At 39.5% G+C, this 18,289-nt stretch overlaps 1 protein-coding gene across 1 annotated transcript in view; it reads left to right on the top strand.

Moving 5' to 3' along the window:
• The window catches only part of ksr2 (kinase suppressor of ras 2), a 170,468-nt gene extending 166,277 nt beyond the window's left edge, over positions 1-4,191 (top strand). Inside the window, exons 20-21 of the mRNA XM_050050637.1 lie at positions 696-825; positions 2,974-4,191. Coding sequence (XP_049906594.1) covers positions 696-825; positions 2,974-3,120 — 277 coding nt within the window. The 3' untranslated portion in view covers positions 3,121-4,191. The remainder of the gene's footprint in view (positions 1-695; positions 826-2,973) is intronic.
• Positions 4,192-18,289: the final 14,098 nt, after the last annotated feature.

The following is an 18,289-nucleotide window of genomic DNA, read 5'->3' as shown; positions in this document are numbered from 1 at the left end:
AATCCCCATGGCTCCTGTTCTTCCTCTGCTGCCATTACTGATTCATTTGTGGGGGTGGACCCTGCTTTGTTGACTCTTAGCACAATTGCATTTTCAGATGGTCCCCCATATGGAGGTTTTGTCGCTGTATCATTCTAAATGGAAGAAGAGTACAGTGCTGGCGCACAGTGTCCAGCTGCTCTGTTAGCTCTTGTGTTACCTAGAGGTGACCCTCATGCCTGTTTTGCATATTCATCGACAATCAGCTGTCATTTTTTTTTCTCCATACTCCTGGCAAAGAGCTATTTTTAAGCTCCTCAAACTTGACATGTAGGAGCAGAATGAAAACAATTTGCACAGGGAGGGTGGCGTTCTGATTTTGCCTGAGCAGTAATTAAAAATGTGCTGTTTTTTAACTTCTTGATTGAAATTGTTCTTCAACACTACAAGACAAATTTCATCCTCAAAATGCAAATTTTTGCATAGATCATGGTCCAACTGTGCAGAGGCAACATCTGCAGCTGTACATGAATCTGAAAGCTGATCAAGAAACATTCAGTCTGATGGTTTATTGTTGCTGCGACTGAAATCTTGCCTGGTGGTGTTAGCACCGTGCAGGATGTGAACCGTAGGTGTGTTTTGAAGCTGTGGTATTATTCTCTCTTAACCAGACAGTTCAAAGCACTGACCACCACTCTGTTCCTCTTTCCTCACAGCACCATCTGGTATGAGTTACATGCACGTGAGTGGCCTTACAAGAGTCAGCCAGCAGAGGTGATCATATGGCAGATCGGCAGCGGGATGAAGCCCAACCTCGCCCAGACTGGCATGGGGAAGGAGATATCGGTAAGGGCTTTTTTCTTTTTTGGTTTGTAATTTTATTTTTTCAAATTTAAGTAAATTGCTACATATTTTCATGTTTAAGCACTCACTGAATCCCAGACATATAATGAAAACTTTCACTTTGCATGATAGAGACAGTGAACAATCTGGGGCTGGATCCACAGAAGTGCTCTCAAAGTGACAATATCCAGGGGCAATAAAGTTTTTAGAAGAATGCATGTGAGGAATTAAACATTCTCAAGAGGACAATTAACAAAGTGTTAACCACTTTTACGTTATTTTGCATAAATGCATTTAATTAATCCTGGTTGTTATAGGATGTGAAGATAGGTTAAGCTAAAACAGAAGTTTTGCACAAAGCTGTGCAGTTTATTAAATTTGGGAGATGGTAACAAAACAAAAACTGAAAATGTGTGTTTAAATTAACAAAGGCTATAAGATCAGAGTTGGTTCTTTAGACCAGGGGTTTTCAGTCTGACTCTTTGGGCACCCAGTAGGGAAAATTGTGACAACTGCACCTGTCCAGCGGAGCTACTGGCCTTTCCTGTCTCTGCAATGCATATTGCAACACGGTATGAGTCCTTGGTTGCCTTCACCTTGCTAAATACCTTCTCTCCTTGGAACACCTCCCTCTGAATAGATCCGGAGGTTTATATGCTAATTCAGCATGCTTAGTCTCTGAGTGGCCCCAAAGTTTTGCAGGTCACACATTTATTTTTAGCTACAAAGTCTTTACAAATCACACTCTAAGGCCTCTGATGTAAAGGAAGTATAAACCAGCAAAGGATACTTTCAACCCAATCGCCAGAAATAATGTTGGCATTGCAAGTTTCTGCAAACCATGGATACATTACATTTTTTACATTATTATGTAGCAGATACATTGAAATGATAGGTTTCATCATTGATGTGGTTAACGCAAGAAATTCATTTGGGTATGGTGAGGAAGAGATCATGTTTTGGCTTAAATTACCCAGTTTGGTGGGTACAATCCTGTCAGGAAAAGCAGCGATGTCTTGATATATACAACTGCTTTTCATGCCTTTATCTCGGCAAGAACAGCAGTGATATCTCAGTAAAAAACATCTGCTCTTTGTGTCAAAAACCCCCACTGAAAACACAGTTACAGTTTGCTACAAAACACCCACATTTGGTGATTTGGTGCTAAAAAAAGTTGCAAAAACAGTAATGACTCCCCAAAAAACATCCACTTTTCTTGTTTGTTGGTCTAATTTTGGTCACTAATTGTGTTACAAAGTTGTATAGTTGCCTAGAGTTGGCTCGTGTTCTCACGGCAGCATTTACAAGCGGACCAGATCAAACACCTTGCGTGAGAAAGCTGCTCTTGATTGGTCAGAATTTCCATGTGGGAAAAATCCAGGAAGTAAAGCAAACGCTGAAGAAGAGTACACTTGCAAGATAAATGTGACACTGGATAATGTCACAATGGAGGGACAACTACGCAGGTTGATTTTAGCGCTGCTCATCGTGGACTATATTGCTGTCATTGTTCATTTTAGTCAAACCATACAGTTTGATGCAGTGGATGTGCTGAATGTGCATATTAAGGCAGTACAGGAGGAGGTGCACATTAATAATCCTCCAGGACTGTAACATGCTCATGTTTAACCCAAACAATGTGTCATGTGACTGCAGTTGGTTCAGATCCAGGTCCGAACACGTTCTCACCACAAATGAACCGCACCAGAGTTTGTTTTTAACCGGACCGAGACCACCTCTTCAAGAAGGTCTCGGACCGGTTGTTTTGGTGCACACCTGAGTGAGATTGCTGTGTTCACACCTGCCCAAACGAACCGCACTAAGGAGGCAAACGAACTTGAGTTTGATTGAACCAAACCAAACAGGGCAGGTGTGAAAGCACCCTTAGTGAGTGGGCCAAATTAGCGGGCTGAAGTATGATAACTAACTTCCAGGTGTTTTCAGAACACCTGCATGCACGGGTCCATTTCAACTCATGCAGTATCCTTCCCTCATATCATTGCACAACCAGTTTGAAAACCTCTGTTTTAGGCTGAGATAAATGTAGTATATTTTGGCTCAGTAAATACAGGGACTATTATTTGGACGAAATTTATTCATTCAACAATTGTGCAAAATCTAAAAGCCCCTTTTCTATGTATCTTTTTCCAGGACATTCTGCTTCTGTGCTGGGCGTACAAGCAGGAAGAGCGGCCCAGCTTCTCCAAGCTGGTAGATTTACTGGAAAAGTTGCCAAAACGGAACCGTCGCCTTTCCCACCCAGGGCACTTCTGGAAGTCAGCTGAGTATGTCAAATGAGTTAGGGACACAAAACAGCAAACAATCAGCAACTATTAAAAAAATAAACGGGGAAAAAAAACAAAAAAACAAACAGCCGCCATAACTCTACATAAATAACCCACCTCCTTAAAGAATGCACTGAATCCAAAAGCCAGCCCAGTGATGAAAACTGCCCGTGCTGTGTGTATTTTCATGGAATGTTGGCATGTGTGTGTACAGATAAGTTGACTGTCCAGCTTCTCAAAGCAGTCGGGACTCATATTTTCTTTGGTTTGATTTAAACCATACTGGATATTTTTTCCTTTTATCTTTTTTGTCTTTTACTATTGACTTGATCCCTTCATGATATTTGATTTATTTCCTGGATGTATCTTGCTTGTAATTTTCGACTGATCACATCATCCTGGACTTTAAAAAAAACAAAAAAAAAAAACAACACGTTTGAGAACAAATGTAGATTTTTTTCCATGTCTTCTTTTCTGTTTTGAATGAATGTAACTGTTGTACATCACACATTGTATATTTCCATAGCATTGTCTTGCCATTCCTTATGTCTGTCAACTGTGTAGACCATTTTGTCAGTGTTACCTCATGGTCGCTCATGTGTGGGTGTCTTTACAAGTTACATGTGTGTCTCAGAAGCTTTATTTGACTTAAAAGAAAATGTCCTCTTATTTACACCGTACCATTTGAATGTGAAGAAGCCAGCATCCCTGTTTGTGTGGGGATGTGTTGGCACGGTTCTCTGATGGGGAGACTGTTCTCTGATCAGCCTGTGCTTTGATTATTGCCTGTGAACATAAAGTGAGAAGTCTGAACAATAACAGCCTTTTGGGGAAACAAAGCCGCTGGTCAGACCAGGACTCCCTCACTTGACGCTGTTCTGTGAAATCGCTGACACTTGAAATGTATCTTGTCAACTGTTGGAGAACTAATTACCCTTCAGAAATGCTGTCACTGAGCCCCCCCCATCCCCCATTTCCCAGAAATAAGTGTATATTATTTTACTTTAAATAGCAAATGATAGATACAGAATATAATAGATACAAATCTAAAGCTTGCTACTGTATAGTCAGTGCAGTTACTTTAAGTTATTTTATTCAATCGATACATGAACTGACACGTTAGCTTTCTGAGTAGTGTATGAAACTGTTTTATAAAATAGTTTGGAAACCTAAATGGATCAAGGACCTGTTGCTAACGGGTCCGGGTCTGAGGGGATGACTTGGATCCGCACAGGAAAAAGATGTTTTTGTAATGAAGTGACTGTTAGATGCGTAAAGGGAGAGCACATGACCTTTAAAAAGGCAACACAAAACTCTGAGAAGTCGAAGTAAACTTTAAGTTTTTTTTTTTTTTTTTTTTTTGTTAAAATTTGTTCCGAGTTGCTTAAAAGCAGTGTTGCAGTCATTTTGCTGTACTAGTATGCTTAGCATTTTTGAGAACCAGCATACTTTACTGCACATTGCAAGTAAAAGTTTTTTAATTATAGTACACTAGAAAGTAGAAATGAAAAGATTTACTTTACCAAATCTCTTCCAATCCCTGAAATTAATACTCAAGAAATCATCTGTATTAAGGTGTGTTCAGACTGAATCCACAGTGACTTTTAGAGGCAGCTTGATTGCATTCAAAGCCAACAGACCGACAGAATGGGATGCAAACAGATGCTAGATTAACTCAAGGTGGAGCTAATTAAATTGAGACTATGAGGCTACAAGAGATATTTATGAGCTAATGCTAAAGGCAAAACTACTTATACCACCATGTTTAGTATTCAGCTAAAATGAGAAGCTATTGTAGGAGTAGCACAAGAGGAGACAAGTCATGTAGATAGCCACCATAATCTACGGTCATACCAGATCAAGTAAGACTGTAACAATGGTGCCTTTTATTTCTTATGAATTCAACTTTTAATTTGTAAGAGGAAAATTCTGTTATCTCTCCTCTCAAAGGTTATATCATCTCAATTTAAAGCAAAGATGCGACCACCTAAATCAGTACAGTTTACAAGAGGAAAATGCCAGGGTATGGACAATATCGGTCTGAGCTGATTTACTTAGGTCACCTTTTAGGGAAATTACATAGACTTACATTCTGGAGACTCACTCTAACCCAATCCCTAACCACTGTCCTAACCACAGAGACAATTTGCCAATTTTCAACCAACTCTGTGTCACTGTTTGCAGTCCCCTTCTCCATTATGAAGAAATAACATTCTTTGCTAGCCTGAGGCTAATGGCAGCACTCACTCATCCTGAGAGGAAATATCACAAAGGCTGGGGTTTGTTGACACACAGTTGTGTATGGCAGCAGGTCCCTCTGTGTTCTTATTGGTCAAAGTGACGGCTGTGACCGGAGAAGTCGTGACTGACGAAAAGAAAATCAAACATGCTAGACTTTCTGTCGGGACGTCGTGAGGCATCCCAGATGTGGCCCATGAGAGGATGGATTATTGTGTACTACACTTATTGTCGTTCATGATCCGAGCCACCACTGTATGACGCCACGTCGAGCTATAATCGGGCTGATATCATGGAGTGTGAACCCGGCACAAGAGAACTCAGAGTCCATATTCATAGGCCAGTGCAACAAACCCAATATGGACCCTGAACCCAAACCTTAACCTAACCTTAGCCTAACCCTATGGATACTTTGCTGATTTTCAACCAGCTCTGTGTCACTGTATTGTAGGTAGTGAAACGTCATGAGGCCGATTTTGTCTGGCTCACTGGCAGGGAGCTCTAGGAGCTGGACGCACAGGGAGCATCTTAACACAGTTCATCTGCACACACTGCAGTCAGTGACACAGAGCTGGTTGAAAATCTCTTTCTGAATTGGGGACATGGCTTTTGTCCCCAGTCGTACAAGCCATCCCCTGTACTTCAACACTTTTAGGACCCTCACTGACATAATGTATTCCCTTGCCCCTTTCCCGAACCTTAACCATCACAGCTAAATGCCTAACCCCAGCTCTTACCCTCACCTATTGTTAACCTAATTCTAATCTGAATCTTTAAACCAAATTTGAACCCTCAAACAGGCTTTAAACGCTCTGTCCAAAGGTGAGAACTGGCCAAAATGTTCTCATTTTCCAAAAACGTTCTCACTCTTAAGGTCTAAAACTCAAATTGGTTCGCACAAACATAGACATTCAAGTACACACACTCACTTTTATGCACATTTTCTAGCTAGCTATAGCTGTATGTGAAAAAAGTGAGGTTGAAATGAGCTTTGTGTTGAGTCTGAACACACCTTAAGAACAAAAAACTGAAAGTTGTTGAGAATGACAATGTCATGGGGTTGTGTTGCCCCCTGTGAAGCGCTGCGAACCGAAAATGAATGTCTGTCATTGGCTGCTGTGATAATTGGCTGGATGTTTTCCTCTTTGGTTTTTAACTTTTATTTATTAATTTGATATAACAAAACAGCCTTTATCTTGTTTCGATATAAACTAGGCTACTCTTGACTACAACACTGCTAAAAAAGTGACTGTGGAGAACAAATTATTCTTTAACTTGCCTACTTGTTTTTGTAAATCTTGAAGGATTTTATTTACACAAACAAAGAGTGAATTATTGAGTTCTTGGATTATAAAGTTAAAGTAACACGTAAGTAACCTAAATCTGGCTGAACTTTCCCTTTAACATATCAGAAAAGACATATCAGGATGCTGAAGACCACCCCAGGCCATTTTTCTACTTCATACTGTAAATCATAATATATTTTAAATGTGTGTTTTAGAGATTTAGCGAATCGGAGTCATATCATCATGAATTGGAAGCTGTGGCGTCATTCGAGCTGTATACTGCTTTTGATTCTCTCTAGCCACGTGGAATAGATAGAGACAATCCAATCATGTTAAATAGCCATTTTCCACCTCATTATATACACATCTGCCAGTGTTGGAAAATGCATACAAACAATCTGCTGCTGTTTTTTGGAGTCTGTCTGTCTATTTTGGAATTGCTGGGATTCAAATATTGTAAGTGGATCATTTATATTTGTACTGTTTACAACTTTCAAGTGCATGAGATGGACTATCAAAGATTGATTCTTGTTATGAAAAAAATAATCCTTCTACACTATATATAAAAAGTTATGTGAGCATTTTTCTGATGAACTGTTGTCCATTGAGCAGTTTGATCTCAATACCTAATGAAGTTTTACGTCAGGCTTTGCAGAACTTTTCAACAGCTTTGTTTGAGAGAATGATTGTTTCAGAATATTTATAGATTATATAAATGATTAGACTAGCATTTAAATAAATAACTAAAAAAAAGAGTTGCGACCTGTGCACATGCTAGAGTTGACAACAACCTGACTGGACAACAATCAAAGATCTAACATTAGTGCCAAGTGTACATAACAGATTGTAGACTATGTTTTATCGTCACTTGCCGTAATATCAATATTCCTTGTGAATTTTTTACTTCTTTCTTTTGAATGTACAAATTGTGTTGTGTTTTTTTGTCGTTTCTGTTTTCTGTTCATTTGAATTTCTTTTCCTCCATTTTCCTTCCAATTGCATAAGCATTGATGCTGTGTTGTTTCTTTTCCTTGATTCCGTCCTTGTATTGTAGATGATAGCTCCAAAAAGCTTGTATTTAATGATGCCTTATGGTCCATGGCTTAGTGATGAGTAGATTTTGATCACAAGCTCTTTTATTTGCACTCATCCTTTACAAAGTGTATGACAATAAAAAGATGTTTTCATTTTGGACGTTTTCTGTTTCCTTTATGTCATCTTTTATCTTAGTCAACCCTTCTCCATATTTTACTTTGGTTGAAATTTTTACCACGTCTTTAAAGAGCAGATGTAGCGTTGAGTCAGTGCTTACTACCTAATTACTCGTCCCAAGCATGATGTGATGTGTGGTCCGAATTTTAAAAGTGGAACTTCTGAAGCTGTGTGTACTCATTGTCTAAATTCTTAAAGTGATCCTCAATACAAAATATATTTTACTATGAAACACCCTTCACCTGTAGGCTTGAAAGGTGGCTATTAAAAGACGAGAACAGTGGCTGTAGTCGGAGTAAATTCATATCAGTTAGAATGATTTCTATAACATGTAAATAGCATTTTAAAAAATCCATATAAATTTGTTAAATGGATAGTTTCACATTTTTGGAAATGGGGTTATTCGCTTTTTTGTATCAGAAAGACTGATACCGCTCTAATGCCTGTCTAATATGAGAACCATATTAATGCACTCTTGTCGTCACCGAGAGGTGGCCAGGCAACCAACACAGACTTTGAACCACTTTTGCACTTTTTATATTGAACAACACAAAACAATTTTATCTAACAAAAATGATTCACTGTGCTAATTACCTGTGTACAGGGCCAGGCTAGTTGTTTCCCGTGTCTTTATGCTAAGCTAAGCTAACTGGTTGCTTGCGATAGACTTATATTTTTCAGACAGATAAGAGGGTGATATCAAAACTCTTATCTAACTCTTGACAAGAAAGCAAATAAGCATATCCCCCAAAATGTCAAACCATTCTTGCAACTTCTCTCCTGTCAATCCATAGACTGAAAATATAGAGTGTGCCAGTAAACCCAGAACTCCGTTAGCGCTTTTCGCACTTCCGGTTCTCTTGTCTAAAAGTCAATACGTTTTTTGAATGGGATTTTGGTAAAATGCCTTAAATAAGGTCTGTGGTTAACAAAAGCTTAAGCGAGTTTCAGGTTTTGTTCTACGACATAAAACACGTCAGTAAATACCCTACTTGTGAATTTTGAAGCTTTTACGTGTCGTAAAAAAGGCGGTTGCTAACAAGTTGCTCAATACGACTACAAACCCTGTTGGGGACATTAAATGTCATCACCCCCGAACAGGCGAGAGTGCTGGCAGTCCGCCATTACAGCTTCTTACTTAGCTTAAACAATCTGATTTCCCCATTATACAATGTTTTTAAAATAAAGCGGCCGAAATCAGTTGAAAGCTTAGTGGCAGTGACGTAAAGAGTCATACGACCGTGGAGTAGTCATGTAGTCCGTTAAAGCCTAACGTTAGCTTTTTACTTCTGGCGATCGCATTTAAGCTTCAAATGCGGTATGAAAGGTGTTGATATGTGACGATTATCTCGCTGAGCAAAACCTGTAAGTATAAACTTGTGTTAGCCACAGAGCTTATTTTCTGACATAATCCAAAACGCAATGCAAAAATTACATTCACTTTCTCTTCTGGGAACCAGCGCGATGCTAAACTTCCGGGTTTTGACGTCAGCCCTGGCACACTCTATTCCTATCAATCTTAAAGGGACAGTTCACCCAAAAATCCAAAATACATATTTTCTCTCTTACCTGTAGTGCTGTTTATCAATCTAGATTGTTTCGGTGTGAGTTGCCGAGTGTTGGAGGTTTCGGCTGTAGAGATGTCTGCCTTCTTTCCAGTATAGTGGAACTAGATGGCACTTGTCTTGTGGTTCTCAAAGCACTAAAATAATATATCAAAAAAAATGTCTTTCTGCACCTGCATACTATATTGCCATATCTACTCATGGATGAGAGGCTCATATTTGTGACAGTGCGAGATGTAAACATTGATGGTTAGCTAGCTCAGTAATGTTAGCTGTGCTAGTAGTATATGCACGCTTCCTTCTGTGCATTGATATGTTTGATGGGTGTAGTTTGGTAGAAATATTAGTTCCTTCATGAAGCAGCTCACAACAAAGTCTGTGGATTATCTTAAGTAACCACAGGCCTGTACTACGAAGCGAGTTCAACTTACCCAGGATATCTTTTTGTCATCTGGTTTGACTAATCCTAACAATGTCCATCTGGATAACCGGTACACCAAAGCTCGTTATCAACTAGTTCAGTTAACTGTGGGTTTTCCTATCTAGCCACAAGCCCGCTCATCTGAAAGAGGCGGAGGTGTTTATTACCAGCGACATCATCAGAACCATGAATGGGTACTTCATATCATATGAGATGAAACGGTACAGGAAGTTCCTTGGACCGCAAGACAGTAAAATGTCAGTGACAGGACATGTAGAAATAAAAAATGTACTGTCGGCCTAGACTTAAATTACATGTAGGTATCACCAGGCTATATGTGACATTAGTATAGAGCTTTTTTGCAATGGAGTCGGAAGAGGATGAAACTATACTGAATATGTCACATGAAATGCTCAAAAGTAACACCAGACTGTTTCTGCTGCTGAAGTAAAGGGTAGAAAGTACCCTAGTTAATGACTGATGAGGTCTATCTGACTGAAATGTTGCATTTATAACAACAGGAGCCAATTAACACTGTGTGGATTATTTTACTAATGCAATATTATCTGTTTTATCCTAGTTCTCATCACACAGGTGTCTCATGTTATTTTGAGCTGCAGTGATGAAATCAGAGTGTAAAATAGCAACACTGTCACTGCGGACTAAAATAAACTTTGCATAAATTAAAATACTGCTAAAATCGTGTGTAAACGATCTCACTGTTTGTCAGAGGCTCTGTTTTAAAACCGTGGAAATAGAGCCCTAGAAAATGGAATTATTCTGCTGTCTTGTCATCTATAGGCTCCTCTTTTTTACCTGAGACTCTGGACTATCATCCATGGAAACTTTTTTCTTCAGTGATCTGATTGGTCAGAGGTCAGGTGTTAACAGGCTGTGATCTGATACGCTGAAGTTTAGCTGCTCCAGAGCGCGTTAGCTGTTTAGCCTAAGATGCCACAATGATTTATCCCGGTAAAAAGAGAACCAGTTTTGTGGTGCTGAAGTTAACCCTGAAGTTACCTCGCTCACTTCAAATTTTGCGTCATAGGACAGGCCTCAGGTCATGATTTCTGGAAATTGACATTGCTGTTGAGTTTTTCAAATGTATTTCATTGGCACTTTGACCATCACAAGATGAGTATCATTTAGTTCCATTATATTAGAGAGAAGGCAGACATCTCTACGGCCGATATTGCACTGCATCTCACACCAAAACAGTATAGACTGATAAATAGCACCACAGGTAAAAGGGAAAATATGTGTTTTTGATTCTCGGGGTGAACTGTCCTTTTAAACACTGGCTAAGGATACTGCTTCCCCTTGCTGTTTGTGCAGTGAACATATGACACAGCAAGCAGCCACTTTGCACTTTCCTTTGAATGAATAAAATGACTTAACTGTGACTTTAAAGGACTTAGATGAAAAATATTCAGAGCTGTCCTCACTAAGAAAAACTAAGCATCCACCGTGATAAATAGTGATAGAGAGTGTCCTCTAGTAACAGGAAACAGAAAAAAATAGAGAAAATAGTTTGTAACTGGTTCTCTCAACACAAAAACCTCATGACAAAACTTATTCGACCTCAACAAGCTCCACTTATCAAAATGTTACATTAAGGTCGAGGTAAGAGACGACTATATTTGAACTTAACTGGTAAATTTATTTCTACTCTTCCTTTGAGAGCACCTGTTTCCATGACATCCATGAACTGAGCTTAGCTGGTCTCATCATTCACGCGAGCTTCAACCTCCAGGCAGTAGCGTTACAAAGACTTCCATAAGTTTATCTTACTGAAAGCAGGAAAAATACAAATACAATTGTCCTCAAACTAAATTATGGCTTTAAGTAATGCACAGTATAAACTTATTAACCTCTCTTTCAAGATAAACAGTCTTCACTGATAGAGCTTATTGCCTCTGAAAGAACCCATGGTACTTTGGCTTCTCCTGGGACTCGTAAACGATATCTTATTTAAAAGAAATAAATAAAAGCAATATATAATTTAAAATTAAGGAGTAATGTGTTTAATCAAAATGGAACCAACAGAAATGTCTGGTAATTTATCATCACCACACAAAATGTAGTAATAATACTGCTTGGCTAGTTCATTAAGAGGTTAGCCTTGTGGACATTGGAGCTGCCCTCCAGGATTGAGAGGGGTGATCATTCAGAAACCAGCTACGAAAAGTGATCTCAGGGACAACATTCACACCACACATTAACATGGGTTCTGTATCTCACTATCCTACCTCGATCATTAAACTAGCATGTTAATGCGAGGTGTAAATACAAGCAGAACGCATTAGGATCAGAATTTGATTGGTTTGGCCAAACCCCATTTTGAATCGGATCACAGCCAGATGTACATCCAAGCCAGGAAGTTGAAAGGTCAGTTAACTTCTCCTTTTCCTGTTGGCTTATACAGGCCTGGCAAAGACTAGAAGTAATAGATGGAATCACAAAAGCCCTTTTTAGATAGGAATTGTGCAAATTTGCAGGAAAGCCCAATCAGTCTTCTTTCAGCATTGGCAGTATAAAAACAAAATCAGAGAGTGCAGCAAAATACCGCCTACCTAATTTTCTTTATACAGAATGCGCCTTTTTCGGGGCAATGGGGGGCGTGAGCAAGTAACAAAACATGTAGCTCAGCGTGTGACGTAAACAGTGACGTGGGAGGGAAGCCGCGGCTGGTCAGTTCTTTGGCGATTCTCTCGTAAGTCGGCCTGTCCTTCACCGTCCCCGTCATCTGATGGTTAATGGCCTCTTTGTTTGCGAGGACAAGGAGGACGCGCAATTCCATGTCTCCCCAGTTGCTCATCTTTACAGTGTCTGTCAGGTTTGTTTTTCCCTCTTGCTACTAGCTGCTCGCTAATTCCTGCTATCAGCTGTTTCCTGTTTATCCACCATCAGTGGGTCGCACATGCGACGTCGGAAAATTGGGCACCTCGGATCAACTCGCCAACCCAGCTCTGTGTGTCTAAACGCTCAGAGCTTGCCGGCAAAACAGCCCATCATTTGCGGAAAATCTGGCAGTCTAAAAGGGGCTAATGTTTGTTTATGGTAACTTCTGGGTAGAAAACCTCATGTCATCTGCATAAAATGGAACAAGGCAGAGCAAACGCTGCCTCAATTGATTAGTTTTTAGCCACATAATAAAATTTACATGAATCTAAGTGTATGCTTATGCTTAAAATGTTCTGGTGTAGCTCTGAATTTCTTATAAACTGAGGACAACTGCCTGCTGTATATTTGTGTTCATGGTCACAGTCAGATAATTTTGTGGCATTTGTTGTAATGTTACTAGACAAAAGCGGTTCACATCAGCTAACGTTACAATGTTACTAGACAAAAGCGGTTCACATCAGCTAACGTTACATTTAGCTTTCTTATAACTTCCATGTAATCATATATTGAAGTGAAACAACGTCTAACAAGTTGCGGTATATTCTCTAAATAAAAACAAAAATTTCTAACAAGTTGCGGTATATTCTCTAAATAAAAACAAAAATTAAATACCTGTCGATTAGGAAAAGGGCCAACTCGGGATCAGTTTTAAAACCTTTCAAATCTCTCAGCTCTCTCCACTTGGTGAATGCCCGACCGAGGTTTACACGCGTTTGGGCTCGAGCCCTATCACTGTCCCGTTTAGCCTTCTTCTGTTCTTCTGTTCTTTTTCTTTTAGATGGTGCTCCTTCTTTATCCGCCATGACATCGAAAGTACAACCAAGTCCTTATAGATACATCTGGTAAAACTGTTATGTGTTCAGCAATGCCCGTTGCGTACCGCTTACTCGAAGAACACTCTCTGTAAACACGGCTCTTCTTCTTCTCTCAATTTATTGGCGGATCGCAAACAACTTCCAGGTGCATACCACCACCTACTGTACAAGAGTGTGCAATGTGTCCGAAATCATTCACTACTCCCTACTACATGTCATTTAGCCTGTTTCTTAAATCCTACTACTCGTAAACACGGCTCCTTCTTCTTCTGTGGTTTAATGGCTGTGGGCCGCTGCGGGCGTGCAGACTTACTTCCACCTCCGGGTGCCGTATTCTGGTTTGCTGACTTCCGCTGTGTCCGACCCGACCGAGGCTACGCTAAATAGCCATATAGAGAAAGGCTTTTTTGTTGCTGTTGGGTTCAAATAAATATGCAGATCTTCAAGGGGAGGTGATACAAACTAAGGACAGTTTTATAAATGGTAAAAAGTTCTGCACAGCTGCTTTAATAAAAGTTATTTATTTACATTTTAATTTTAATGTATCATTACTGTAGGTCTTACATGATCCTGACAATCTCCATTTATATAGATGTGTAGCCTATACACAGGATAATTCTTAAAAAATATTTTGTCAACTAAAATGTGTGTCATACATCAAACGGCCTGGTGCCTTAGCTGTGGTTAGTCTTGAGTCTCCCTCGCTAGGCTATCTGTGGATTCCAAATCTAAAAAAGGAAACATCTTGGAGGAAAACAGAGATTTGAATAGGTCTTTGACAAATTTGTTAAAGTTAAAGTACCGAATTGATCAGAAATTGCCCACTTCAGAGTAGCCGCCATGTTGGTAAACATATCAATGAATGCTCAATAGGACCTACTGGTAATGTCGATAGGCTTATTAAAACTTCATAAGCTGTGTTACCTTCATTATTAGGCTCAAATATGTTGCGGCTCCGGACAGATTTTTTAAAATTTGTATTTCTTCAGTTATTTTCTCGCCAAAAATGTCTCTTTTGATAGTTAAGGTTGCTGAACTCTGCATTATCTCAAAGCCACCAGTCGATTGACAGCTGTTAGATTTGGCTTGTCATAGACACGAGCAAAGCAACACAATGCATGAAATAAGCACAGCAGAGACATCAAATAGGTCGGACCACCGTGTATCATGATAAATGTTTCAGTGTCACAGATACAGCTGAAAATGACAAGTGAAATAAATAAATTGGTGCATCCCAGGTTAAGAGAAGACCTGCTACTGCCACTTGTAGCTTTTGTTGGGCTTGCTCAGACCCACCGTCAGGGGTGGTCAAAGGGTACAGATGACCCCAGCTTAAGGCACGGGGTGGGGAGGGGGCCTGCAAAAATCTGTGGTTAAAGTACAACAATTAACTTAATGACTTTTATCACTGAAAATACAATTTATACATATTTACATGATAAATAAATCTATTGTTATCATTTAAACACATCTAAATTTGTCATTTGAGTCATCTGATACACCACGCAGTTAGGTACGTGGGCAAATAACTGTAAGGATGAAAAGTGCAAAACACACACATGCAGATAATGTAAAGGCAAGGCAAAGCAGCTTTATTTGTATGGCACATTTCATACACCAGGGCAATTCAGAATGCTGTACAGAGCAATTAAATATGAAAAATACAGATTTACAATAAAATAGTAAAGAGAAAAAAAGACATATATGGTAAAATTAATTACTTTTTCAAAAGAATCACCATGGGTGGAGTAGGCAGTGTAAAAAAATAAATGTTTTTGGATGTAGCACGAACTGCAGCCTGAATAGTTTAGTCAAAATGCCTCACCGAAAATCAAGGGCTCAAAAAGAAAAGTCAGTGTGCAGAGAGACTAAGAAAATGAAAACAGAAAAGCAATGGCCAAATGTCTGGCCTAAAAAAATGTCAAGAAGCATCAAGTATGACAAGCGAAGCTAAATGTGACAAAGGAGAGGCACCAGGCAGACTAGTAAATAAAATCCGCTTGATCAGGCTTGAGTGAAGATACTGATATCATATGAAACTACAATGACAAGGCATCCATTGGTACCAGCCGTGTCGTGCTATCTTGTCAGGGAGGGACTACATAAAGCACCAAAGTTGGGTGAAATTTTGGCAAGGGAAAAAGTGGCATTGCCATTTTTTTAAATTGAGGTATTTGAGTATTTCTGCATAGTGGGGTTTCTAAACAGTGTTGGAATTGGCTATGACTGGTTATGACTTAAAAAATAGACACTTGTAGATTTAATGAGCCCAACTGTATTCATGTGTGATGATACACATCATGTTACTCACCACTGAAGTCATTTCATTGTAGTGAGATCATTTGAAATTGCCCATAGTGGAATTAGAGCTAAATGGTGGTGGTCTGACCTTGGCTTGCTTAAAGGATATGTTAACAAATTTCCAAGTCTGTTTTAAAACAATAGTCAGGTGCCCATGTGGACATTGGTTTTAGGGTGGATTTAACATCAGGGAAGCTGTTCAAACAGTACAAATCCCGAGATCTGTGTTTCTGTCCTTCATTTGTCTCAACAAATCTCTGTGAATGAGCTGGTATACTGATGACAGTGGTGTGTGTGTGTGTGTGTGTGTGTGTTTGTATGGCAGGCAGTGCCAGACCTGCCAGTCCCTGGCTGAGGAGAGAAAGTGAGTTAGTGAGGGCATGAAGCGGGAAAATGGAAAGATAAATAAATAGATGGATAGATGAGAGCTCTGGCCGTCTGCACAGCCAGTCCTCGTCCTTCTTCTTCTGCACCTCCACCTCTGAAGTCCAGCCTCGGCCACTGAAGCGTAAAAAATCCACATCACCCAATCTCAGGGAGGCTGGAGCCCAGCCGAGCGTGAATGTTGGGTTTCTGTGGAGTTTCTTAAAAGTGTTAAAAGCTGATGAGGTTCAAAGCATTTCTTGTTACAGTACATACAGACTCATAGAAGAAAAAATAAAAACAACCAGCTATTTCATTCATGGACTGAGTTTATAATGGGTCATTCATATAATTTGAATCATTAAATTATTAAATAATATACAATAAAATTCCTTAAAAAATAAAACCACAAATGTAACATATCATATAGGGATCTGGTGGCTCTGCAGCATCACAAACTGATGCTTAGGGTTATGAACCAACTGTGCTGAAATCATTTTACCTCTCTGTATCATAGTCAAAGCTAAAATAATTTAAATAAAAAGAAAGAAAGACAATTTAACTAGAAAGCTGAACCATGGATGGGGATCACATAAAGAAAACAAAACCCTCCACAAAGCAAAACGTGTGAAGTAATTCAGAATATATTTCTTTATGTTTGTCCTGATGCCTGCACATGCCCTTTTAGTTAAAACCATTTGGATCTTTTCATATTTTGTTCGTCACCATTTTTCATTTAATCCATTTCTTTGTTGTTCTGTCTGACCTAACAGGAAATATAAAAGCAACAAGGCTGCAGGTGATAAAACTTAATTTCTGAATGCTTTTCATATAACATGAGGCAGACTTTAGGAGTTGGACCTCATAGCAGCACAAAACAAAAACATCAAATATTTTCCCACAAAAGAATAAAGGGAAAAAAAAGACACTATAGACAGCTTTACATATTAACAATATTATACTGCGGGCAGTTTGTAGGAAAACTTTTGAAGGTAAACTGCAGAAAGGTTTCAGCTCTAAAACTTGGAAGCATTTTTCACAGCAAGTTCTCAAGTGTCCCAGTGAGCCAGCATGCACAATACCAGAGCCTCGCCTGATTGGAATGCAGCTATCATTAATATTATTAGATACACCTTCTTCTCCTTTTATGACATGTCAAAATGTCTGCCATGAAAAACGTCCATTGACTCAATATCGACGCTATATTGTAATTTAAAAGCTGTAACTATGGACTATGGACTTTGTTTCATGAGAACCGGATAGCATGTTATTGTTATTCGGTACTTCAGCTAAAACCTTTTTTAATCTGTTTGCTCTCCCATAGACTCTACATTGAGATGACATCACATGCAAAAACACCCCCTGAACTACGCCAACCGGGGCTTAGCTGGAGGCAAAACAATTCTTCACAGACATTAGCTAGTGTTAGCTAGCAAATACTGTTGGCTTGTTTTAGACAATGGAGGAAGATGATGCTAGTGGTGCATTCAGAAATACTCATTCCGATTGTCAGAGCACACTCTGGCACAAAACAAACTGTTCGTAAATTTGGAGCATTCGGTTATCCAGAGCACCACACTCTCTGAGTGGCAGAGCGTACTCTCAGGGACCCTGTCTGGGGAGACGGAGCAGCAGAGCGCCGAGCGAAGTAAATGTCAGGTCACTCACTCTCGGGGACGTGAGTGTCACTTGAATAAGTAAACAATGACCAATGGGACCAGACTGGCCGACCTGTATGCTCTCACACAGTGGATGGATGATGTCACAGGAAGCCAATCTTACAAAGGAGGATGACACTTGTTTGTTTTGCTATCGAAGTTACGTTAGCTAATGTGCAAAAAAGTTAACGATACAGAGAAATCCAATATTCCTCTTAATACCTCCACAGTTTCTGATGAGGTGGACATGATAACCCTTAATACACATTATTCATCCCTACAACACTACAGACTTTTCCCCTCACCTGATATGAAGTGTGCGCTGCACGTGAGCATTTTTCATGATCGCCTTTTGTCTTATCACATTTAATTGTAGCTGTCTTTGTTTTCGATGACAGGCAGGTGCTGCTGGTATGTGA

The sequence above is a fragment of the Epinephelus moara genome, chromosome 8, assembly GCF_006386435.1.
Source record: "Epinephelus moara isolate mb chromosome 8, YSFRI_EMoa_1.0, whole genome shotgun sequence".
In the NCBI taxonomy this organism is placed as follows: Eukaryota; Metazoa; Chordata; class Actinopteri; order Perciformes; family Serranidae; genus Epinephelus; species Epinephelus moara.
This window is presented reverse-complemented; position numbering and strand designations above follow the sequence as displayed.